The sequence below is a fragment of the Scheffersomyces xylosifermentans genome (assembly GCF_036884685.1).
Source record: "Scheffersomyces xylosifermentans strain CBS 12540 chromosome Unknown RJT20scaffold_5, whole genome shotgun sequence".
NCBI classification, from domain to species: Eukaryota; Fungi; Ascomycota; class Pichiomycetes; order Serinales; family Debaryomycetaceae; genus Scheffersomyces; species Scheffersomyces xylosifermentans.
In genome coordinates this window covers 1,694,467-1,715,158 of record NW_027042943.1, presented here as the reverse complement: position 1 = coordinate 1,715,158, position 20,692 = coordinate 1,694,467, and the positions used below count along the sequence as shown (strand labels likewise).

The 20,692-nt window shown below is 40.3% G+C and overlaps 9 protein-coding genes across 9 annotated transcripts; 3 read left to right on the top strand and 6 right to left on the bottom strand. All coding sequences in view use genetic code 12, as the record gives it.

Annotated features, from left to right (window-relative positions):
- Positions 1-801: 801 nt before the first annotated feature.
- Positions 802-2,454, top strand: RJT20DRAFT_120130 (MFS transporter; the record flags this gene model as incomplete). Its single annotated transcript, XM_064915908.1, has 1 exon — positions 802-2,454. The coding sequence occupies one exon, from the start codon at positions 802-804 to the stop codon at positions 2,452-2,454; it is 1,653 nt and encodes a 550-aa protein (XP_064774018.1).
- Positions 2,455-2,514: 60 nt separating this feature from the next.
- Positions 2,515-4,096, bottom strand: RJT20DRAFT_51779 (TauD/TfdA dioxygenase family protein). The gene has a single exon (XM_064920481.1). The coding sequence runs from the start codon at positions 3,937-3,939 to the stop codon at positions 2,635-2,637; it is 1,305 nt and encodes a 434-aa protein (XP_064774017.1). The 5' UTR covers positions 3,940-4,096; the 3' UTR covers positions 2,515-2,634.
- Positions 4,097-4,517: 421 nt separating this feature from the next.
- RJT20DRAFT_51767 (HIG1 domain-containing protein) lies at positions 4,518-5,465 on the bottom strand. Its single transcript, XM_064920479.1, has one exon. It carries the CDS (start codon positions 5,327-5,329, stop codon positions 4,670-4,672), a length of 660 nt encoding a protein of 219 aa, XP_064774016.1. The 5' UTR covers positions 5,330-5,465; the 3' UTR covers positions 4,518-4,669.
- Positions 5,466-6,292: 827 nt separating this feature from the next.
- Positions 6,293-10,843, bottom strand: RJT20DRAFT_129315 (uncharacterized protein). The gene has a single exon (XM_064917469.1). It carries the CDS (start codon positions 10,379-10,381, stop codon positions 6,398-6,400), a length of 3,984 nt encoding a protein of 1,327 aa, XP_064774015.1. The 5' UTR covers positions 10,382-10,843; the 3' UTR covers positions 6,293-6,397.
- Positions 10,844-12,351: 1,508 nt separating this feature from the next.
- RVS161 (amphiphysin-like protein) lies at positions 12,352-13,571 on the bottom strand. The gene has a single exon (XM_064920480.1). The coding sequence runs from the start codon at positions 13,341-13,343 to the stop codon at positions 12,549-12,551; it is 795 nt and encodes a 264-aa protein (XP_064774014.1). The 5' UTR covers positions 13,344-13,571; the 3' UTR covers positions 12,352-12,548.
- Positions 13,572-13,958: 387 nt separating this feature from the next.
- On the top strand, positions 13,959-14,998 carry RJT20DRAFT_51751 (uncharacterized protein). The gene has a single exon (XM_064920478.1). The coding sequence runs from the start codon at positions 14,445-14,447 to the stop codon at positions 14,826-14,828; it is 384 nt and encodes a 127-aa protein (XP_064774013.1). The 5' UTR covers positions 13,959-14,444; the 3' UTR covers positions 14,829-14,998.
- RJT20DRAFT_51750 (uncharacterized protein) lies at positions 14,999-16,237 on the top strand. Its single transcript, XM_064920477.1, has one exon. The coding sequence runs from the start codon at positions 15,170-15,172 to the stop codon at positions 16,211-16,213; it is 1,044 nt and encodes a 347-aa protein (XP_064774012.1). The 5' UTR covers positions 14,999-15,169; the 3' UTR covers positions 16,214-16,237.
- RJT20DRAFT_129311 (uncharacterized protein) lies at positions 16,218-17,674 on the bottom strand. The gene has a single exon (XM_064917468.1). It carries the CDS (start codon positions 17,499-17,501, stop codon positions 16,263-16,265), a length of 1,239 nt encoding a protein of 412 aa, XP_064774011.1. The 5' UTR covers positions 17,502-17,674; the 3' UTR covers positions 16,218-16,262.
- A 167-nt stretch (positions 17,675-17,841) lies between these two features.
- Positions 17,842-20,461, bottom strand: RAD3 (TFIIH/NER complex ATP-dependent 5'-3' DNA helicase subunit). Its single transcript, XM_064917467.1, has one exon. The coding sequence runs from the start codon at positions 20,400-20,402 to the stop codon at positions 18,024-18,026; it is 2,379 nt and encodes a 792-aa protein (XP_064774010.1). The 5' UTR covers positions 20,403-20,461; the 3' UTR covers positions 17,842-18,023.
- Between the last annotated feature and the right edge of the window lie 231 nt (positions 20,462-20,692).

Genomic DNA, 20,692 nt, shown 5'->3' with positions numbered 1-20,692 from the left:
GCCGTGTTCCCCTGAAGTCGGCGCACATGTTTTCAGGCACGAGCTACATTCCATACAGAATTGCGGTAAGGGTCTTTCCAAAAAGGAAAATATTGATTACGTAAGATATATCATAATCGTAATAGAAAGATAATTATAAGACCACCATAGCTTGCCATGGTCGAATTATTTCAATATGAATATAGCAATAATAATAGGCTTAGAATCCCAATGCTAAACTTCTTGATGCAAATTAAGCTCGTGTTCTTAAAGCCATGTTTGTTAGCAATAGCAATCATTTCAAGGTATTTTGTCAGAATACTTCCATAAATTCATTATTAATACTATCACACTCCAAGAAAATCAAATGACAACTCTCTAACCCATTTTTCTTTTCCAGAAGATTCTTCTACAGTAGGAAACTCGGGATTAATATACTCAGTCACAAATTTAAGCTTTCAACAATACATACAAAATTAGGCCCTCGTTTTACATGCTTAGTCCTCACGTTGGTGATGTGATTCACCTTCGCCAAAATGCGAGTGGCATTACATATGGAACATTCCCAATTAGGTAACTCCGAGGCTTCCCATCTTTAATCACAGATAAGGAAGCTTATGGTACCAACTGCAATGGTGAACTCACCAGTGATCTTTTTCACATTTGGTGGAAATTTGTAAGCCAAATAGCTTAAATCAATGATTACCGTTGAAATTATGAAAATTCATATAAAATGGACATGGTTCTTGTTAATAAGTGTTATACCAATTGTTTTTGCACCCTAAACATAGCATAAGATACCACACTTTATAACAATTAACAATGCATTATAGATTCATAAGAGATAGTTTCTTTGGGCGTGTTGTCTACCACCTCTCGCACCACAAGTACTTCTCCCACCCAGAAGAATCTGCTACATATATTGTACCAGAGAAATATCTAGAGGACAACAAAGAAGGTAATTTTCTGAAGGAACAGGTGGATGTTGAAAGCGATATTGAAAATTCATCTCCATCGACAATTCTGTCTAAGACCAGAATTGAAATTGTTTCTCCTCAAATTATCGTGGATTGGGAAGATGATAAGGACCCAGAGAACCCAAAAAACTGGCCGTTGTACCAGAAAGCATTCTTTGTCTTTCAAATTGCATTTTTGACGGTTTCTGTCTATATGGGAGCAGCCATTTATACCCCAGGAATTGATAAGATCATGGAAGAATTCGAAGTAACTCAAGTGGTAGCCACTTTGCCTTTAACCTTCTTTGTTATCGGCTATGGTCTTGGTCCAATGGTATTATCACCTATGTCAGAGAATGCTGCAATTGGCAGAACTTCTATCTACATTATAACTTTATTCATATTCTTCATCTTGCAAATCCCAACCGCTTTGGCCAAGGATATTGCATCTTTAACTATTTTAAGACTCATAGGTGGTATATTTGCATCTCCATGTTTAGCCACCGGAGGTGCTTCCATTTGTGATGTATTACCAGACGCATATGGACCACTTGGTTTAGTGTGTTGGGCACTTGCCGGTTTCCAAGGACCCCTGTTGGGCCCTTTGATTGGATCCATATTGGTTGTTAAGGCTGGATGGAGATGGACTTTCTGGTTTCAGTGTATTGTCACAGGTTTCTGTTTAATCCTTCTAACTTTCTTTCTCCCTGAATCATACGACAAGACCTTGCTTTATAGAAAGGCTAAGAGACTTAGAGCAGTTACAGGAAACCTCAACATCACCAGTCAAGGTGAAATAGAGAACAGCAAACTCACCTTTAATGAGTTGGTCATTGATACCTTGTGGAGACCAATCGAGATTTCTGTTCTTGAACCAGTGGTATTGTTAATTCACATCTACATTTCGATGGTTTATGCCATTTTATACCTTTGGTTCGAGGCATTCCCTATAGTATTCTTGGAAACGAAGCACTTCACGTTAATTCAAATGGGAGTCACCTACGTGAGTATAATTATTGGAGTTATATTCGGTGCTTGTATTTATACTCCAATTGTGATAAAGGTGTTCACGGCGAGGAAGCTTAATGACGAGAAGGTTGTACCAGAAGTGTTCATACCCATGGCTATATTTGGAGGTATTTGTATGCCAACAGGAATCTTCATCTTTGGTTGGACTTCTGCTGAGGACCTCCACTGGATCGCTCCTCTTATTGGTGCAGCTATCTTTGCAGTTGGAGCATTCTTTATCTTCATGACATTGTTCAATTACTTGGGAATGTCCTTCTCAGATTACTTGGCTTCAGTATTTGCAGGTAACGACTTGTTCCGTTCCCTTATTGCTGGAGTTTTCCCATTATTTGGTAGAGCTTTGTTCATGAACTTGAAGACGGGCAGATTTCCCGTGGCTTGGGGTTCAAGTGTGCTAGGATTCATTACTGTTGGCATGATTGCTATTCCCGTACTCTTCTACTTGAATGGACCCAAATTGAGAGCGAGATCCAAGTATGCCAGTCTTTAGAGTTTGGTTTAAGAGGTTTGCTTATTTAGAGAATTACTACATTAGATTAATAGAATAATAGATCAATATATTTATGGGAACTAACATATCTTTGTAGATTATGCTGGTTTAATGTAGCCCTCGATAATTATAACTTCACAAGAGAATTAAAAGTACGCTTTAATGATTCAATCATATAGATTAAGCGTTGGAGTTACCATTGGAGTTACCGTTGAATGAAAGACCATTAAGGGAGAGCCCATTGGCACCGTTTGCAGAGTTGCCGTTTGAGTGTCCATTGGAGTGTCCATTGGAATGACCGTTAGAGTGGCCATTTGAGTGACCGTTGGACTCGCCATTGGTCTCGGCTTCCTTTTCAAAGTAAGGTCTTTCTCCCAAAACAGTGATTCTGAAGTGATGACGAGCTGGGGTCTCATGCTGCAAGAAATCAGCAATAGCTGTGTGCAACAAGAATCTGTTGTCCCAAGCAATAACGGTCTTGGAGTCAGTTCCCTTGTGTTGAGCTCTGACTTGAATCTCAGGGTTACTCAAGACGTGGTTCTCCAAGAAGTTAAGAATAGCATCAGATTCAGTTGGCTTGACACCCTTGACTCTTTGGACAAATCCTCTAGAGAAGAACAAAGCCTTTTCACCAGTGACTGGGTGTGTTCTGACCAATGGATGCTCAGTGAAGTAGTCACCCTTAACTCTAGCTGGGTAGTTCTTTATCTTGGCAAATTTGTTTTGGTAGTAGTTGGAATGGATCAAAGTCAAAGTCTCGAAGAATTTTTGAATTGGAGGAGATAATCTTCTGTAGGCTTCTCTCAAGTCAATGAACACAGTGTCACCTCCACTTGGTGGAGCTTCCAAAGCAACAAAGAAACTGAAAGAAGCTGGGTATTCCTCAAAACTGATATCCGAATGCCATCCAGCGGAATTCGTGGTGGTAGCAAATTGAGCTTGGTATCTCTCTGGGCCACCTGCTGGTCTGTAAGTGACAAGCAATTCTGGGTAGTTCTCAGAAGCAAAACTGACTGGGTGAATGTGTAATGGGCCAAAGTACTCACCGAACTGTTTGGCAAAGGCTGGGCCCTTGTCTCTGAAGTCCTGGTTTCTGAAAACAGCCAAACCTCTGGTTTCCAAGTACAAGGCTAAGTCATTCTTTCCTTCGTCAGTCAACTCACTCAACTGGATACCTTCGATCTCAGTACCGAAGTTTGGAGATAAGTCCAAGGTCTTAACCTTGGAGTTGGCAGGAAACAAGTTCTTGAACGTTGGGTCTCCCAAATGACCCTTGTCATTCTTGGCACCGTCGACGTTCTTGAAGTTGTCGTACTTTCCTTCTTCTTCTGGCTTGTAAGTACCCAAATATTCTGGGTACAAAACCTTCTTTCTGTGTTCATCGATCTGATCTCCGGCGACTTGGCCAGCAAAAGATGCATTTTCAGTGATAAACTTGACCACCAAAGGGTCGTTCAACTCGGATCCGGAAACTTTGAAACTCATGATTCGTGGGTATAGCGATAGCAATGAGGACCTCTCAAATCTTCAATTTCAAGCCTCCTTCGATACATTTGTTCCTTATATATTAACATTCTTGGCCTACGCCGTTCTCCGATTTTGCAAGTGTTCCCTTTTTTGCAATCGATTATGAGGCGTGTATATGCCACAATTTTGCAATCGTAATATCCACACTACTGGAAGATCCCAACCACACTAATCGCAAAAATTTCGCTTATAAGCACTAACTGGGTCAGGCAGTATGGGGGACAATGGGCGGCGATGCGGACATAAGCTAGCGTTCTTCGGCATGCTATCATCTCATATTCGTATATTTTCAATGTTTTCTCCCCTTGAATTAGGTGATTGCCAATGCAGTTTATCTGTATGGGTGAAATGGGCGGAAGCCCAGTCACGTGAAAATCTACAATAGGGGGTTACATTGGTTATATTGACTGTGATTATTGATACATTTGCTTTTCTTTTACTAAAGTTTTTCATTGGCGTTCTAAAGATACCTTCTATTGATGGCTCGATGTATCAGTATATACACAATTATTAGAAAAGAAGATAATAAAAGAAGGGCTCGTCCAGTCATGAAAAAAGTAATGATATTGTAGTAGTCGTAAATTAAATCGGATGCAAAATGATAAAGACCAGTAAGAGCCTATTGGAGAAGAAAGTAGAATGATAAGATGACGTTAAATAGATGCGATGCATTCATTTGGATGCAATTCTAATTCTTGTGGGCATGAGGAGTTTGTGGTTGAAGATGAGGTTGAGGAGTGGTAGCCAATGTACCGTTGTGTGCATGCTCTTCCTGTTCAGCCAAGTATTTCTTCCATTCTGGAACCTTCACTGGTTCTGTCTTTTGTAATTCAGCCTCGTGCATGCTCAACAAAAGAGTACTTAACAATAACACGACAGTGATGGCTTGTGCGTAGACTCTTGCTTGGACAATCTTCTGGGCCTTGGTCATGTATGGGTCTCTGTTAACGAGTCTCCAAGATCCGTACAAAGAAGCAGCCCAAGAGGAAACAATTATCTTATACTTGTTTTCGTTCAATTGGTGGAGAACCTTGTCGGTAGAAGATAATCTGTTGTAGGCGGCCAATTTTTCCTCTTCTTGCTTCTTCAAGAAATCGGAACGGTAGTTGTCCTCATCGAATTTGACGGAACCATCATCCGCAAAGAAAGCTCCCATGGTGATGGTAGGCATGGCCCACATGGCAGTCTTAATGGAAGTAGACATTTGTGCGAATCTGACTGGGTGTCTGGCCTTGACAGCCTTGACAAGACCGAAAGCAATAGCAGCACCGACGAAACAACCCTTGACACCCTCAGTGAGGACGACCTTTCTGTGGGCGAGCTTTTCTTCTTCGGAAACGATCTTCATTGTAGTAGTAGGAGTAGGAGTGTGAGTTAACTTTGTAGTTTGTATTGAATGGCTATCTCTGTTGAGAACTGATATTCAATGATACAATTGCAACAATCTTCTTCTTCATCGGCGTCCTTTGCAGCATATATATATGGATGCTATGCGATGGCTGTGAATCCATATGTGCGCGGGATTTGGTTGTTTTCCCGCATCCGCGGGGTTTGCTCGTACGCATTACCTGCTAACTACGGAGAAACTTAGCGTCTTAACTATGAGTTAACTATCAGTTAACTATGCGGGAACAAACGCTGCCAGAAAAAGAAACCCTCGCTTATTCCGAAAAAAGAAACCCGTCAGAAACGCGCCATTTTTTGTATGGTTAATCGGATGATTAAGGATGACCGGTGGTGCATAGGGACCATGGTGAGTTACTATGCGGGATATGACTATGGAGACTGAAGCGGGAACAGTGGGAACTGGAATGGCATCTGGAATGGGAATTGATGGGGGAACTGAGTCAACCCGCATGGAACCTGAGGATAAATACGGGTTCCGATAGATGCGGGAACATTTGGGGTTACTAATGCTAATCTACGCATTGGGTAAGTGGGCTACAAATAACCGCATTGGGAGGGACAGCTCCGTTACTAGTGGGAGTCGCTACGGGGTCTCGTATAGATAGCTACTTCTGGATTATAGTCCATGGTATATGGTAGACCGTAACGTAACCCGTGCCATAGCGTGGTTACAAAATTCTCTATCGTACAAATTCAATGAGTACTGGGTCGTTCGTATCGTATGGATGGATTAGATTGTTGGGCAGAAGTTAGGACAGTAGCGTGGTCACAAGATGCTTTATCGTACATAGTTAGGGGTGTAACTACGGTGATTCGTATAGATGGTATCCGCACCGTAGATTAAAAGGTACAGATAAATGGTACATAGCGTGGTTACAAAAATGCATTATCGTACAAATTCAGGGGTACAATGACAACTACCCTGTCTCGTATAGATGATGATGTATATTATATGGTACATGGTACATAGTACAGTAGTGTGGCTACAAAAATGTCATATCGTACAGATTCAGCGTACCACTCCTGGAGCATTATGCCTCTCTCTCATTTTCCTTCTCTTATTAATAAATAATAACTCGCTGTTGACCGTCTGAGGCTTAACCATTCCGGGCTCAGGTCTTGCTGGCGTGGCCGGACTGTTGTTCTGCGCATCCTCTTCTAGAACAGACCAGATCGTTGCATTCGTTCCTGAGTAGTACAAGTCGTCTTCTATTAACTTGTCATTTCCCAAGTAGAAAATTTCCAGAGTATTTCCAACACTGAAAATTACCGATTTATAACCATATTTCTTAACGCATGTAATACGGTTAAGAACAATTTCTGTTTGTCGTAATCTGTTATCCAACGGGATTTGATAATTTATCAACTGACCGTCTCTCACCGTGATTATAAAACTTTCCCATATCTTATCTACGGTGACACGGTCTTCCGGCTTGTATACTGGAACCTTTCTAGCTCTTCGTGACCTTAGGGACATTAAGCCACTATGATCGATTATGGAATTAAAGTTTTGTGAATCCAAGCTCGGGATCTCCTCCTCCGAGTACTCGTCATTCTTATGGTTGTTCTCATCGTCATCTACTTTATCTCTCTTTCTGAGCCCAATGACCATGTTAACGTCTGTGAGCTCCCAACCTACCACATTATTGTACCAATACTGATGGTCTGTAACTGCATTGAAACCAAGGCATCTAATTTCTCTTGGATCTCTCTCAACTCTTAGACAGATACTGGTCTTAGATCTTTTATAATCAATCTTGTACGTATGCATAATCAAGGTAGGACTATCGAAATCTTCATATAATATCGAAAATGACTGAATGGAAGCACATCCACAGAACTTACAATGAGTAGGCTCCAGGTGAGATACTCTAAATGTCTTAGGCTTGAATCTACCGACATTGAATTTCTTCAAAACGATTCCACTTTGAACATCAATAAGCTCTGCCACTTGGTCTTTAACAAGAACAATCATACCGACAAAATCAACCCCGACGATGGTGGATTTGTTGATTTGGAATTCAGGAAGCCTAGGTTTAGTTGGTCCATTGTCGCTTTTGGTAGTACTTTCCAGTAGTTTCTTTTCATTATAGACAGAACTGAAATCATTGAGTTGTACATTGGAAATAGGTTTTCCAATCGGCAGGATATGCAGCTCTTGATTATAAGATCCCTCCTTAATTGCTAGTTTCCTGAACCTCCAATTGTTATTGACAACTGTTGCCACAACAACATCGGAATTACTTACTTGACAGACTATTCTATCGTTGACTCTGGGAGTAGTCACTTTCAAAGCCGATGTCAATATCAAGCCGTGGGCTTCTTCGCCATATAGTTCAGTCAATATGTTTGAGGATTTTGGCTTTCCATTGCTACAAGAGAAGGTTATAAGGTCTCCAGACTCAAGAACCAACGTGAAATCTTCCTTGAAGATTTGCTTTTCGAGTTGTTCCTCGGATGGTTCATTCTTTTCTCTTTGCTGTTCTCCAAATGACTTCATTGAAATCGGAGGGGGAGGGAAATTACTATTTATGTTGGAATTTATGGACGCGATTGATGCATCGCTGCCTTTTCTGCTTCTGGTTGCGTTATTTGACTTCTTGGCCTTCTTCCTCATTAACATCTTTCGTGCCAAGAATCCTGGAACTGTAATCCTTCTGAAAAAGGATGTCAATATCTTGAACTTTTTTGTTTCTATTAGTTGTAACAAGTCACCAGAAAGCTTACTCTCCCATCGGTAGCACAACTCTTTACGCTCAAAGCATTTGAAGAGTCCGAATCTATAGTTGAATAAGACAACATAACTTCCATCGTCACTTATTGAGACGTGATTAATAGGCCAGAATTCGCCCATTTGCCTAGGACCAACTCTCAAAGATGTACTGATGTCAATTGGTTTTGGTAATGGAACGCTCAACGGAGACCACACGAGCACTCTATGATCTAAACCAATAGTCACAACAAATGAAGTCTTAGAGTTTGCCTCAATCTTTATGATATCAAGATTATGGCCATACATAGGATTCTTGGCCAATTCAATGGCGTTGAAGTACCTTGTTTCTTGCTCGAAATCTTTCTCACTCAAATTAACAGTGCTAGCATTGGTGGATGTAGGTGTACCGCTTGCAAGCTTGAATGCCAATGATGAAATGGCAATTATAAATACGACAACGGTTAGAAGTTCAAGATAGTAAATGAGAGTTTTGGTGTTACTGAGAATGGTAGTTTCTCCAAGTCCAATCATAGTGCTAGTCTCATTCAGTAAATTGTAAGGAATTACTAAGAGCCAATGGATAAATATGCCGAGCAATTGAATTAATCCGAAAGAAAACACACTCAAACCATAACCCTTAAAATCTGTATTGTAGTTGACAGTGAGGAAAAATTGGCCCAATTTATATCTGAAAGTACTTCTTTCTGGTCTTAGATGTGAAGGAGCCCGTAAGTTTAATAACCACGATGAGAACACATTCACACCGTCAAGCTCTTGGCTTCCTGATTCCACTTCATCGATCTCTAAGTATCTATCTTGATTAAAACTCTGGTGATGTTGGATATAATCAGTTAAGTCCATACGTTTCAAATCGATAACGATTATTCCAGCAATATACAGTAACTCTAGCAAGTATTCTATAAGAAGACCCAAAACAATGGCTTCTCCTAGTCTGAATAACCTATTTTTAATGTACTCGAAGAAGTATCCTTGTGTGTAATAGGACATGATATGGATTCCCACAAACTGAAAGATTAATATGCCCAGGACATTGAAAAATAAGTTTTTTAAAGTTACAGGAAGCCCATACCATCCTTTGTAGTAGTTATGCAAACGCTTGTGTAAATCAGATTGGACATCGCCCTCCGAAAGCGACCTGATTGTGCTGAAGAGATTCCGGGAACTCAATAGCATGACTGTAAATACATAAGAGCCCTTTGTGTACACTGTCAGTGGTTCAAAGATCAATCTCCAGGACTGATAGTTGTGGAATACTCTAATGATGTTGACACTTGCAGCACAAGAAATGAGCGAGCAAATGGTCCATCCTATAAGGAGCCCAACGGAGGACCTTATCTTGTGCTGGTTTGAGATTGACAAGTATACGTATAAGCTGAAGCCCAATATCGAAATGAGAATCAAAGCATTGCTTGTACTCAAGAAGAGTTGTATCCCGAAAGATGCATAATTTTGAACAAAGTAATAGTGAATGAAGTCCAGTATGCTCCGTTTATTTGTTGTTTTGACGACTTCATAAAGCTGAAGGGGAAAATACAGCTCTTGAAGTATGCTTTGCACTTGGCGTTCAATATCTGTTCCAGCATTCAGTATAATATATATCCTCAAGACTTCCGCATACATGATTATATGGTTGGACTTTACCAACCGGTCGAAGAAGAGAAAGGTGAGCAAGTTGTTTATGTCGTAGTTGAAGTACTTAATAAAGTAATTACGAATCATTGCAACCTTGCTATTTGAATCTGGAGTTGGAACCTCAATTGGCAAAGCGGATGTTGGAGATATAACTATGGCATCCTTGTATGTGTTGGTGATATTGGCAACAATATCCTCTACGGCTTGAAAAACGTGCCAATCGAATATATTAGAACCATCCGAGAACTTCTTCTGGTTGTTATTGTAAACTTGTCTTCCAACAACGCCTTCTTTGTCGACTGGACCCACATTTTGATCGTTTCTTGTCAAGAAGATCCCTGTCAAAGACTTGCTGGACGAGAAATCTATGGCAGCAAGCTCATCGGCCATGTTATTGCTTTTGGTGTTGGTATTGAAGTTCAGTGTGGTCACTCCTCCGAAATGTGAAGCCAACTGCGAGTTGAACTGTTTTATGGTAAAGTCGTAAAGAACATCATACGCTATCACAAACGCAATGATGCATGGAAGAATGATGATTAAACGAGGTGCTGAGAGCACCAATGAGATGAATCGGATCACGAATGCGTTATACACTTGTTGTGCCTTCGCTAGTGCCTTGGTGTACATGGTTATGAATGAGTTGACTCAATGGTATCATATATAGAGACGATTTAATGGGTGAAGGGAAATGGTGTATGAGATGTGAATGAGTGGTAACGAGATATGACAATGAATGGCGGCAATGAAAGATTCGGGATCTTCAACAGTCAGAATGGTGGAGCAATCAGCCGTCTGCCCAGATTGGCAATGAAACAACTAGAAAGTCTATGGAATAACACCTGTTCAGTAAAATGTAGACGTTTGAACGGATGAAAAATTCAATAAGATGTCGATGCAACGAGCACTTTTATACGAATTAACGGTTCAATTGGGGAGTAAACAAGATGGGAAACTATGAATTTCCGGGGAGTTTCTGGAACTTACACTATACCCAATTCACTACCAGTTCTTCCAGCTATACCAGCTATACTGCTACCTTGACGGCGGTTGAATGGTTTTGACTGACGAAATGGAAGCAAATGAAAATAATCTTTACAGCTGCCAAGTGTCTCACTAACAAACCGTGGTGGACCCGATTCATTTTTAGCGACAGTTAGTGAGAGCTAGCGACAGGACTACTAAGAAAAACTGGAGCAGGGCGAGAGATGAGGTAGCGCCAGCTGCGACCGCTGCGACCCCAAGCACAGCGGGTATGCATCGGATAATGATAATGATGTACATCCGCCGTGGCAGAGAAGGGAGAAAAGTATTGTTTTTTCGGCTGGTTCCAGAGGGTGCTGCGTCGGCGGCGAATTGGGGAGGAGGAGATGCATGAAGCCAATGAAATACTGTCATGAAAGAGATGCAAGGGATAAGACAGGCAGACAAGACGGTGGCTTTAGGCATTTTTTTGGAGATTAGGTTGATCCAGATGGTGGCTCCAGATGGTATATGCTAGATCTGATCTCTTTTTCTCGGCAGATACACTGGGCAAAGGTTGTTTGTAACCACGATATATAGGGAATTGTACAGCACGGTAGAAGACCCTGGTCAGAGCTTTTGTAGCGACGGATTTACCTTTTTCCTTGTAGTAGTCACCGGAGAAACAGAAACCACCAGTGGTGGTGGCGAGGAGGGGGAGGACCCAATAAAATTGGTAGTAAAATTAACGAGGTTGGATCGTGCATTTAGGGATGGTACCGGTGGTATGGACAGAGAGAGATGAGAGATGGCCAAGAAGTGGTAAAACAAGCAAAGAATGCAAGAGTCGGAGAACACCAAGAGTGGGGTTTCGGGGTTGCGTAGAATGAGCTGACAACGACGTCAACAATGGTACATGCTTCGTTCGGTTACCTGTGAGTATTTGCATGTTTGTTACTAATTGAGAAAACAATGGAAAGGCTCTTCCAAGTAAGGGCAACATTAGGGAGGTGTACCCACATTTGACGGATATAGAATGCTTATGTACGCATTGGGTATAAGTCCGTGAACTACTAGAATACACGTAGATAGAATCGAGACTAAACCGACTAAAAGTATGACAGAAATGAGACTAGTAGTAACAGTAATATCCCCCATCGCAAGGTCAAGGGGAGGTGACATTATTGAAATAATTGCAGTTTAATTACTGTCGATCAAATGGATGCAAAAATTAATACAAACTCGTGGTACGTGGCTTCTTCCCTGCATTACTACTTGGCTTATTTTATCAATTGTTCCTTATTATTTAAGGAAATTAGCAAAATACCTAAAAATGATAAGGATGCAACACAGTCGCCGGAAAATACTAGACAATTAATCGGGGATCCAAGATTAATACTCAAAAAATATGATTTTTGTGAAATTGACCTAAGTAAGTGACCGTAGTAATTGACAGACTTATTTGAGAAGCCGGAAGTTAATGTTTTTTTCACCAATTGATATCCAAAATACGCCAACCGGCGATCCATTTCGGTCAACGAGAATGGAGCTGGGAAACTTGAACAAAAACATTATTGTCCCAAAAGACTTCTACTTAATCATATTATGAATACTGTAACGTTATATTCAAAAAAATTAGAACATATTTCTATTGAAAATTATTGTGATGACCTAAGATAAAGAAACTGTGGAATCGACCACACAAGTCTCAACTCCCATGACATACCAGAGATAAGACTCTGTAGGTGATTGCCTCTATTTCTTCTGAAACAGCCTGCTGGGGAATCCCAGTTATCTATTCTCCAACTTTTCCTGTCTATGCCTCTATCTCCACTTACTTACCTAAAGTAGATATACTCAAGCTGTTCATCTGCGTTAACAAGTCATCAATCTTACCGTCCAAAAGACCATTTGCATACTCGTCTCGCGAGTTCTGGTCCAAGTATTGTTGGATTTGGGCCAAACGAGAGTATCCTTCGGTACAGAATCTCAATTGAATCTTTACTAAAGCTTCGAAAGATGGATCATAGAATGGCACTCTCAATGCTATCAATTGTGGTAATTCAGCCTTTAATTGCTCATTTAATCCTTCAAAGATTTCCTTGGCCACGGCCAACTCCTTTTCTGCTTTAGGCAATTTTCCAGCATCCTTGGCTGGTTTATCAATCAATTTTCTGACCTTGGCTTTACATGCGTCGTAATCAACCTTTTTGTGTGCTCTCTTCTTGATGGCTTCATCAATTTCTGTGAAATAACCGGCAAACTTGGTTACTGGATCCAAAATGGTTTCTCTGAAGGGACCGTCCATTTGTTTCACGGTTTCTTCGTCAAACTCCTTGACACATTGTAAGTAGAGATTTCCCAAATTAGAGTAAATAGAGGGTCCTTGTTTGGCCTCCTCATATAAGTTGGAAACGATTTCAGCGATGTTCACCTGGGATGCTGTTACTGCTCTCAATGAATCCAAATAACCCTTGGAAGCCTTCTGAAGGTTTGTTCCTGCGGTCCGGAGTGTTTTATATCTTCTTTCTTCGACGTCAAAGTCTTTGTCTATGGTCTTATCGACGTCTTTCACGGTCACGGACGCACCGGCTCTACTCACGGCTTTCTTGAAGCCATCCCACGACATTATGGGGTATTTGTCAAAGCAACTGATGGAAATGGAACTTGGGGCCCGTTTAATGTGGGATTCTGATGAAATTGAGTTTGTATTACTCCTTGTATTGTACTATTTAAGGGGTTTTATTATGACTGTTAATGGTAGTATTACCATGCTTATAAATTATAAAGAATGATCACTGAGCGGGTCGTGCGGAGGCTAGAATAATGAACCGGTAGGTGAGAGATGGGGAGAGATGGGGAGGGATGGTGAGAGATGGGGAGAGGTGAGGAGAGGTTACTACGAGAGAGAGTGAGAGTTAGTGAGAGAGTTAGTGAGAATTGGGCAGAAAAATAGCGACCAGTGAAATACAAAGAAGTTGGTATTGTGATGTAGAATTATGCAGAGTATTTGTGAAAGCTAGTGATACAGTATCAATATAGGAGAATATACAACAGTAGAGGTTTAATGACAGATATTGAAATGTCAATTCAATTCGTAGAGTGAGTAATTATTAGAAGTAAAAGTTACCATATGGCACAACAACAGAGAATATATGGCAATATAATAGTGACTGTATGATAATAGTGAATATATGACAATAGTAAATATATGACTATAGCACAAATTTGCAATAGTAAATATATGGCAATAGTAAATTTATGATAGCCTATTGGAAGAGTTTAAGTAAAATCCTTATGTAATGTAAATACTCCCAGATCAATCAATGTTGTCGCTAATATGTTCCCAGCTAAGACAAGACACTTTCTAAGCAAGAGACTATGAATGAATACAATGACAACGTATCATAAATTAATATGAGGCAACGTCACCAATTAGTGAGCAAATTAGCCATTAGAACGAAAAATAGCGAGAACTGAACATAAAGGTGGGCGTGAGGAGGATAACAATGCCTGTGTAGTACTGTAATATTCCATGCGAATAGCGAGAAATCGCAGAGATTAATGTAGTCGTCGTGGTAGTCGCCCTCTCTCTCTCGTTCTCTCTGTGTGTTCTCGTTGTTTTCATGAGACGTCTATTTTCATTTATTCATTAATTCATTTACTTCAATTCATCCATATCAACATTGAAGTCCTCTTAATCAATAACCATCTCTAAAGTCTATTCCAAATGGCACAGAATATCGAAATGCCCCATATTGAAGTCCACGAATCTTCGCCTGTCCCGGAAACTGATATCCTGGTGATATCTCCAACCGTAGGCACTGGCACTGAAGAAAGCATAACCAATGACAGTGCTCTTGTAGATGACAAAGAGGATATGGCTGATTTAGGTAACATAAAAAGGACGAGAACCGCCGAAAACTACAATTCAAACGGCTCGACGCTACTGAGGGAAGATAAAGTGGCACAAATCCTCGAATACAAGGCCAAAATAGCGAAGTTGATCTCCACCATTCGTGACACCAAGATCGTCTCTGACAAGTATGAGAACGAGATTCAATACTTACAGGATTATATCGGAAGTTTAATGAAGAAAGACGAAGTTAAATAAGAGGAATCACGCGAATCATGCCCTTAGCACAGGTAATGTGACCATTGGTTCTTCTGTATATCACATTATGTTCAATCATCACTTATCAAGTTGCTTCACCTGCCTCTTCATCATATAGTGTTGATTTGTCATAAATACCAAAGAAGACATAAGGTTTGCGACATAAACAGTGTCAAGAAAATGCCTTTCGTGGCGGCACGGATCTCTTGTCTACCACAAAAAATTTGTATGGCTGCTAAAAAGAATTCTTTTTACTGCGTCGTTATACTGGTCTTCTTCCGCTACTTGAGTTAATATTGCCTTCACTTTTCGGGTCTAGTAGCCTTTATTCCATTGTCCCAATGAGCTATAGGTCTGCTGATCAGAATTGGGCACCAGGTAATTGGCCGCCGGCTTCGAGTTCTAAAAGACCCGTATCAGCGGTTGCAAAACCATTTCCGGCGGCTAATAAAGCCCAGCCTTCACCGCTTCCCTTTGACAACGAAAACTATGACATCGAGTTGATAAGTTTAAAGAAAGCCTCCGCAACGAAGCCTGGGTCGCTCAACCACCAATCTCTAAGGCAGATTAACCCTCAATCGGTTGAGAATATCGAAAACTATGCCCACAAGCAAAGTCCAGGAAAAGTTTTTGGCGACATTAGACAAAATGATATCACCGGCTCAACTTCTCGTGTATCGTTTAAACTGAATAGCTTAGATAGAGATGCCTATCTCAATATGAGTGTTGTTAGGAAGCAATCGGCGAGTAACATAAAGAATGAGCTGTCTGAAGCAATTGTGAACACCGATGAAGTCTTCTACGAAGCGTCTCCAGTATTTGAAAATGAAGCAATGAATACAGATGAGTATAGGCAATTTGAAATCAAAGAGGAAGACCATTTCAAGGCTGAAGTGCTGCCAAAATATGACGCAAACGGAAAGTTGCTTCCTTGCTCCAAATACTTTCCAACATTGTTACTGGAAGCAGTTCCTCGCATTGTACAATGCCACCGCTCTCCCCATATGACGAAACCATTAACAAAAGATGTTCGTCCATTGAATCTCCTGAAGATTTGCTTGACCCTGTACGACCAGAATGCTATAGCAGTTCCTTTGAACTTGATGCCAGGAGCTACAAATGAAGAGGCGTGTATTTTGAGTATTCTCACTCACGAATTAGAGGAATTGGATTTATCACTCTCGGCTCAAGTTCTGGGTAAACGCAATAAATTATGGAAATCAACTCTTAGGTATTTGTCTTCCTTCTTCACTCGAGAGAACTATTATTCGAAGTATCCATGGGCTCAAATCATCTCAGAATACAAGAATGATCAGTTCAACGATCTAGGTACGAGCAATGTGGAGTATGACTTAGATGAAGTTTTCGCGTATATCTACAAGTAACTAATAAGAAATTCGTTATGTTGTCATTAAATTGTAGTCTAAAATGTCTCTACCGAAGAAACTTCATGCTTTGATAATCAGGCAATCCAGAAAGCCTGTAGCCTTGGACGCCCTGCAAGGATTTCATTGAGTCTCTTGTTATCTCAAATCGTTTCCATTGAGATTTGTCTAGTTGTGAAAGAATACTCGAAACGTAGAGGGAGCAGCCAACCCATGGACCTAAAGAAATCCTTGTCGTAACCTTATCATCAAATGTCTTTTTGAGTTCTTGGCTTAACCGAAATTTGAACCCTTTAATGTTAGGAACATCTCCCGTTACAACCACGTTTCGTAATAAAGTTACTCTATTATCTATATTTGTCTCTTTTATGATAGATTTTATTGGTTGTATAATAGAGTTTTCACCAAAGAACATCGATTCAACAACTTCATACCGCAATTTATTTGGAATGAAGACGTCTTCAAGTATTTCAAATCTTGAAGAATCGGCAAAAGAAGATTCTCCATCTATTGGCCGGACAAATACGCATGTCATTATAAAATTTTCTATGATGTCGAATAAGTCCTGTCGAGACAATAACATTTCATTAACTATATCATCATTCAACTCAATAAGCCTTAACAACATCAAATAATGTAATGTTACACCATTCCACTGGCGGGAATATTCATATTTGTTGTTCACCGTGAGGTCCCGCACATCGATAACAGGGCTAAATTTTGCACTATTCCATCCTATGTCAACAACAAGTCCTGAATCCTTGTTCGATGCAATTATGGAAAGCACGCTCTCTGGCTGAAGGATGACGGCTCTAAACTTGAGCTTATTCAACAAAATATTAAATATTTGGAACTTTACAAGAGCTGAAAAGCCGTTATCAATTAAGAATACTTTCATATCTCTTGGAGAAATATCTGTTCTTTCTATAATAAGTTCTATGAGTACCTTGTGAAGAATTGCCTCGCTACGTTCGCCAAGACCATTAGGAATGTTAATGGGGCACCATTTAGATTTATCTTCGGTATATATGATAGATAGCTTATCATAGTCTGAACTATTGGTTATCGAATTGTGAAATAAGACGTCCTGTTGTTCTGGGCTCAATGAGAAATCATCCAACTCCAAAAAGCCTGGCAATTCCTTATTGTCATCAACTTCAATTGTGTTACAAGAGTCTCTAAACTGTATTGACTGTGATAGCAGATCTCCAGCTTTTCCCACACTTACTAGTCGAGGCCCAATTGTGAGTATCACTGCTGAATACTCATTGCTAGCTGATCTAGACATGGGTATCGTGTTTTAGAATATCTATAAATGAAATGTAATATCAAGAAAATACTCACTTTCAGTTAGTTTCAATTTCTCAAAAATACATCAACGCACCTCTTCTGCCCTACTAGTTTATGTACATGTATTTCGATACAGAAATAGCCACCTTTTACCTATCTAGTGAAGACTTACCAACACGTCTTTGCAACTTTCTTCTTACAAAATACAACAATAGAAAACATTTCTGATATTGGACGCTCAATTGGGAAGTCCCAATGCGCGGCGCATTCATTATAAAGTCTATACTTACTATAGTGAATTGTTTCTATGAAGTCTATACTTACTATAATAGTTAATTGTTCCTTATTATTTGTTCGCATCTTTCATTATAAAGACTTACAGTTACAATAGTTTATGTTTCCTTAAAGCCTACACTTGCCATAGTTAATTGCTTCTATTATATTTATTAATTCCCGGTTTAATTGTTTCCCTTGGTAAATTCTGTTAATGTTTGATACCATTGCTCAGCAGTGTATTTGTCTATAACAAGTCGAAATCGTCTTCGTCAATATCCATAAAGTCGTCTTCTGCTCCGCCGTTCTCCTTCTCGTTTGCTATTACTGTGGCCTGAAGCTTGGACTGTTGTTGCTGTTGGAATGCCTCCAATTGCTCAAGGTTCCACACTGAAACTCCCTCTTGATCCTTGGGGTTGGTTGGTTGTGCTAAACTACGTAAAAACTTCTTGGCTGTGGCCAATGCCATATCCGTAGATAAGTTTGTATCAGAATCATTCAATGCCTGGGCTATCCATTTCGGCAACTGATTCTTCTTTCTTGAAAACCGCCTATCGGCCAAAACCATAATACCATAATCGTCCTTTCCTCTTAAGACTCTTCCCAAGCATTGGGCTGCATGTCTCATGGCGTCGAAAGACAAGAAATCGTTCTCTCTGATCTGGAAATGGTCTCTCATGAACTCTAAACGAGCTTTCAAAATCCTGGATTCAGTATATTGGAAAGGAATACCAATCATTAGTACTGTTCTTCCATAGTGATGATCAAAATCGATTCCTTCGGATACCTTTCCACGAGCAACGGAAAGCAAAACGGCACCTCTTCCATTAGAGCAAGCCTTTCTATAAGTCTCCAAAGCTAACGATGTTTCTTGAGCATCGGGTGTTTCTACTAGAATAAGTTTATACTTCCACACTTCGTCTAATACACCCATATTCTGCCACATGGAAATGATAGATTCCATATAGAGATATGATGGAAAGAAAACGACCATTCCATCAGGCGTAATCTTTGAAAACTCGATCAACAAGGAACCATAGTTTCTCACTACGGATGGGTCATTACGAATTTCGAATCTTGAAGAAATGGAAACCTGATCTGAACCTTTGGTTACAATCATGGGCAAAAATGATCTTCTAGCCAACGTCATTGTGTAAGACTCTTGAATAACGGTCTGAAAGTTAAGCATCTTAGGGTACATGTCCAATGGAGAAATGGTTCCTGAGGTGATAATAACCGATGAGAACCTCTCAAACACCGGTTTGATGGCAATAGAGGCGTCAAGACATGTGAAGTGCAACATTGGGTTGGGCACCGTCGACCCCTCTGTCTCAAACGGCTCCAAGATTAATTGGAAACCAGTATCATATGTAGACACAAGAGTAGCAAAAGTGGCAATATCTTTTAAGGCATTGAAATCTTCGATCTCATTCAATTCCAATGTTCTCACCAATAATGACAATCTCTCTGAACAGAATCTTAGCGGCTTCCTATCTATGAATGTAAGTTCCTTCAAGTGTTGAAGGAAACTAATTGGAGTCTCACTGATAACATGTAGCACCTTCATTCTGGTCTTAAGATACTCTATGAACCTCTTTAAGAATGAGATGAAATGGTCTGCTTTCCTTATATTACCTGGAATAGCTTCATCCAACAAGTCTTGCGGTAGTGTGGGGTTGCTCATAAACAACTCTTCATCTCTTGCTATCTCTGATTGCCGTAAGCCTTCGACAAGCTTTTCGTATTCATTCTGGAGCTTTTCACTGTCCTGCGCCTTCATTTCGTCAACCGCCTCTCCTAGTTTATTAGCACCACGCGTAGCCCTTTTCAATGTATCATCTGTTAGATCGAGCGATAACGATTCAATGCAAACGTTATCAATATTATGCGCCTCATCGAAGATGATGATACTGTCTTTTGAAAGTTCTTTCGAAACTCTCTCTGCAATCTTTGGGTCTAGCAAGTAATGGTATGAATAGATGATTATATTACAGAATGGAATCATTCTTCTGACAGTGAAATAAGGACAAGTCCCTTCATCCTTACAGAATTTTATCAATGCATCGAATGAATATACTCCTGCTGGGATCAAGTTATGCTGATCATATTCATTCAATTTCTCGTGAAAGGAGCATAAAGTATTGATCTCTGGATTTTCCATCTCTTGTTCCACTCCAATAAGGCCCTTTTCCTTCTTTTCTTTAAGTTGACCATTGGTTACTCTTCTACATTTCTCATCTACTACATTTCCCTTTCTTTCCTGTGAAATAGTGGGATGCAAACACAAGTTTTTTCTACTTGTTAATCCAAGTCCCCTGAAATCTTCTACGAAGCCTAGCTCATTGGCTCTGTATTCCATAAGACTGTGCAATTCGATCAATGCCTTTTCAATCTCTGACATCGTACGAGAACAATACACAATCTTTCTGTGTTCTGGATAGTGCATCTGGTACGCCACTGTCAACGAAAGCAACGAAATGGTCTTTCCTGTTCCTGAAGGCATTTCCAAGATACAGTTACCGCCCACGTCCAAAGTCTTCTTTATATCACACATATAAGCATATTGCTCGGGATAAATCCGCGGGTACGGGAAAATAACAGGTAAATCATCGATGTAGAATTTCATCCTAGCTATTTACACTTCAATTCGGGCCGTCAACACCAACTTATCCCTCTACAACCACCTAAAGAGACGTGATAGAAATCGTATAGTTAACGAGTTTGTTAGCAATGATTTTTCAGCTGGGAAGGGGACCTATGCCGCAGTATTATTGATTGGACACCCGTGCCGCAGCAGATCGGCTTAATAAGCCATCGGCTCTGATTAGTGGAGATGGGTAGAGGGAAGAGATAGTTAGAGGGTAAGTGTTCGTAGTATGAAGTCAATCGACGGAGGTGAGGGGCAATTAGAGTATG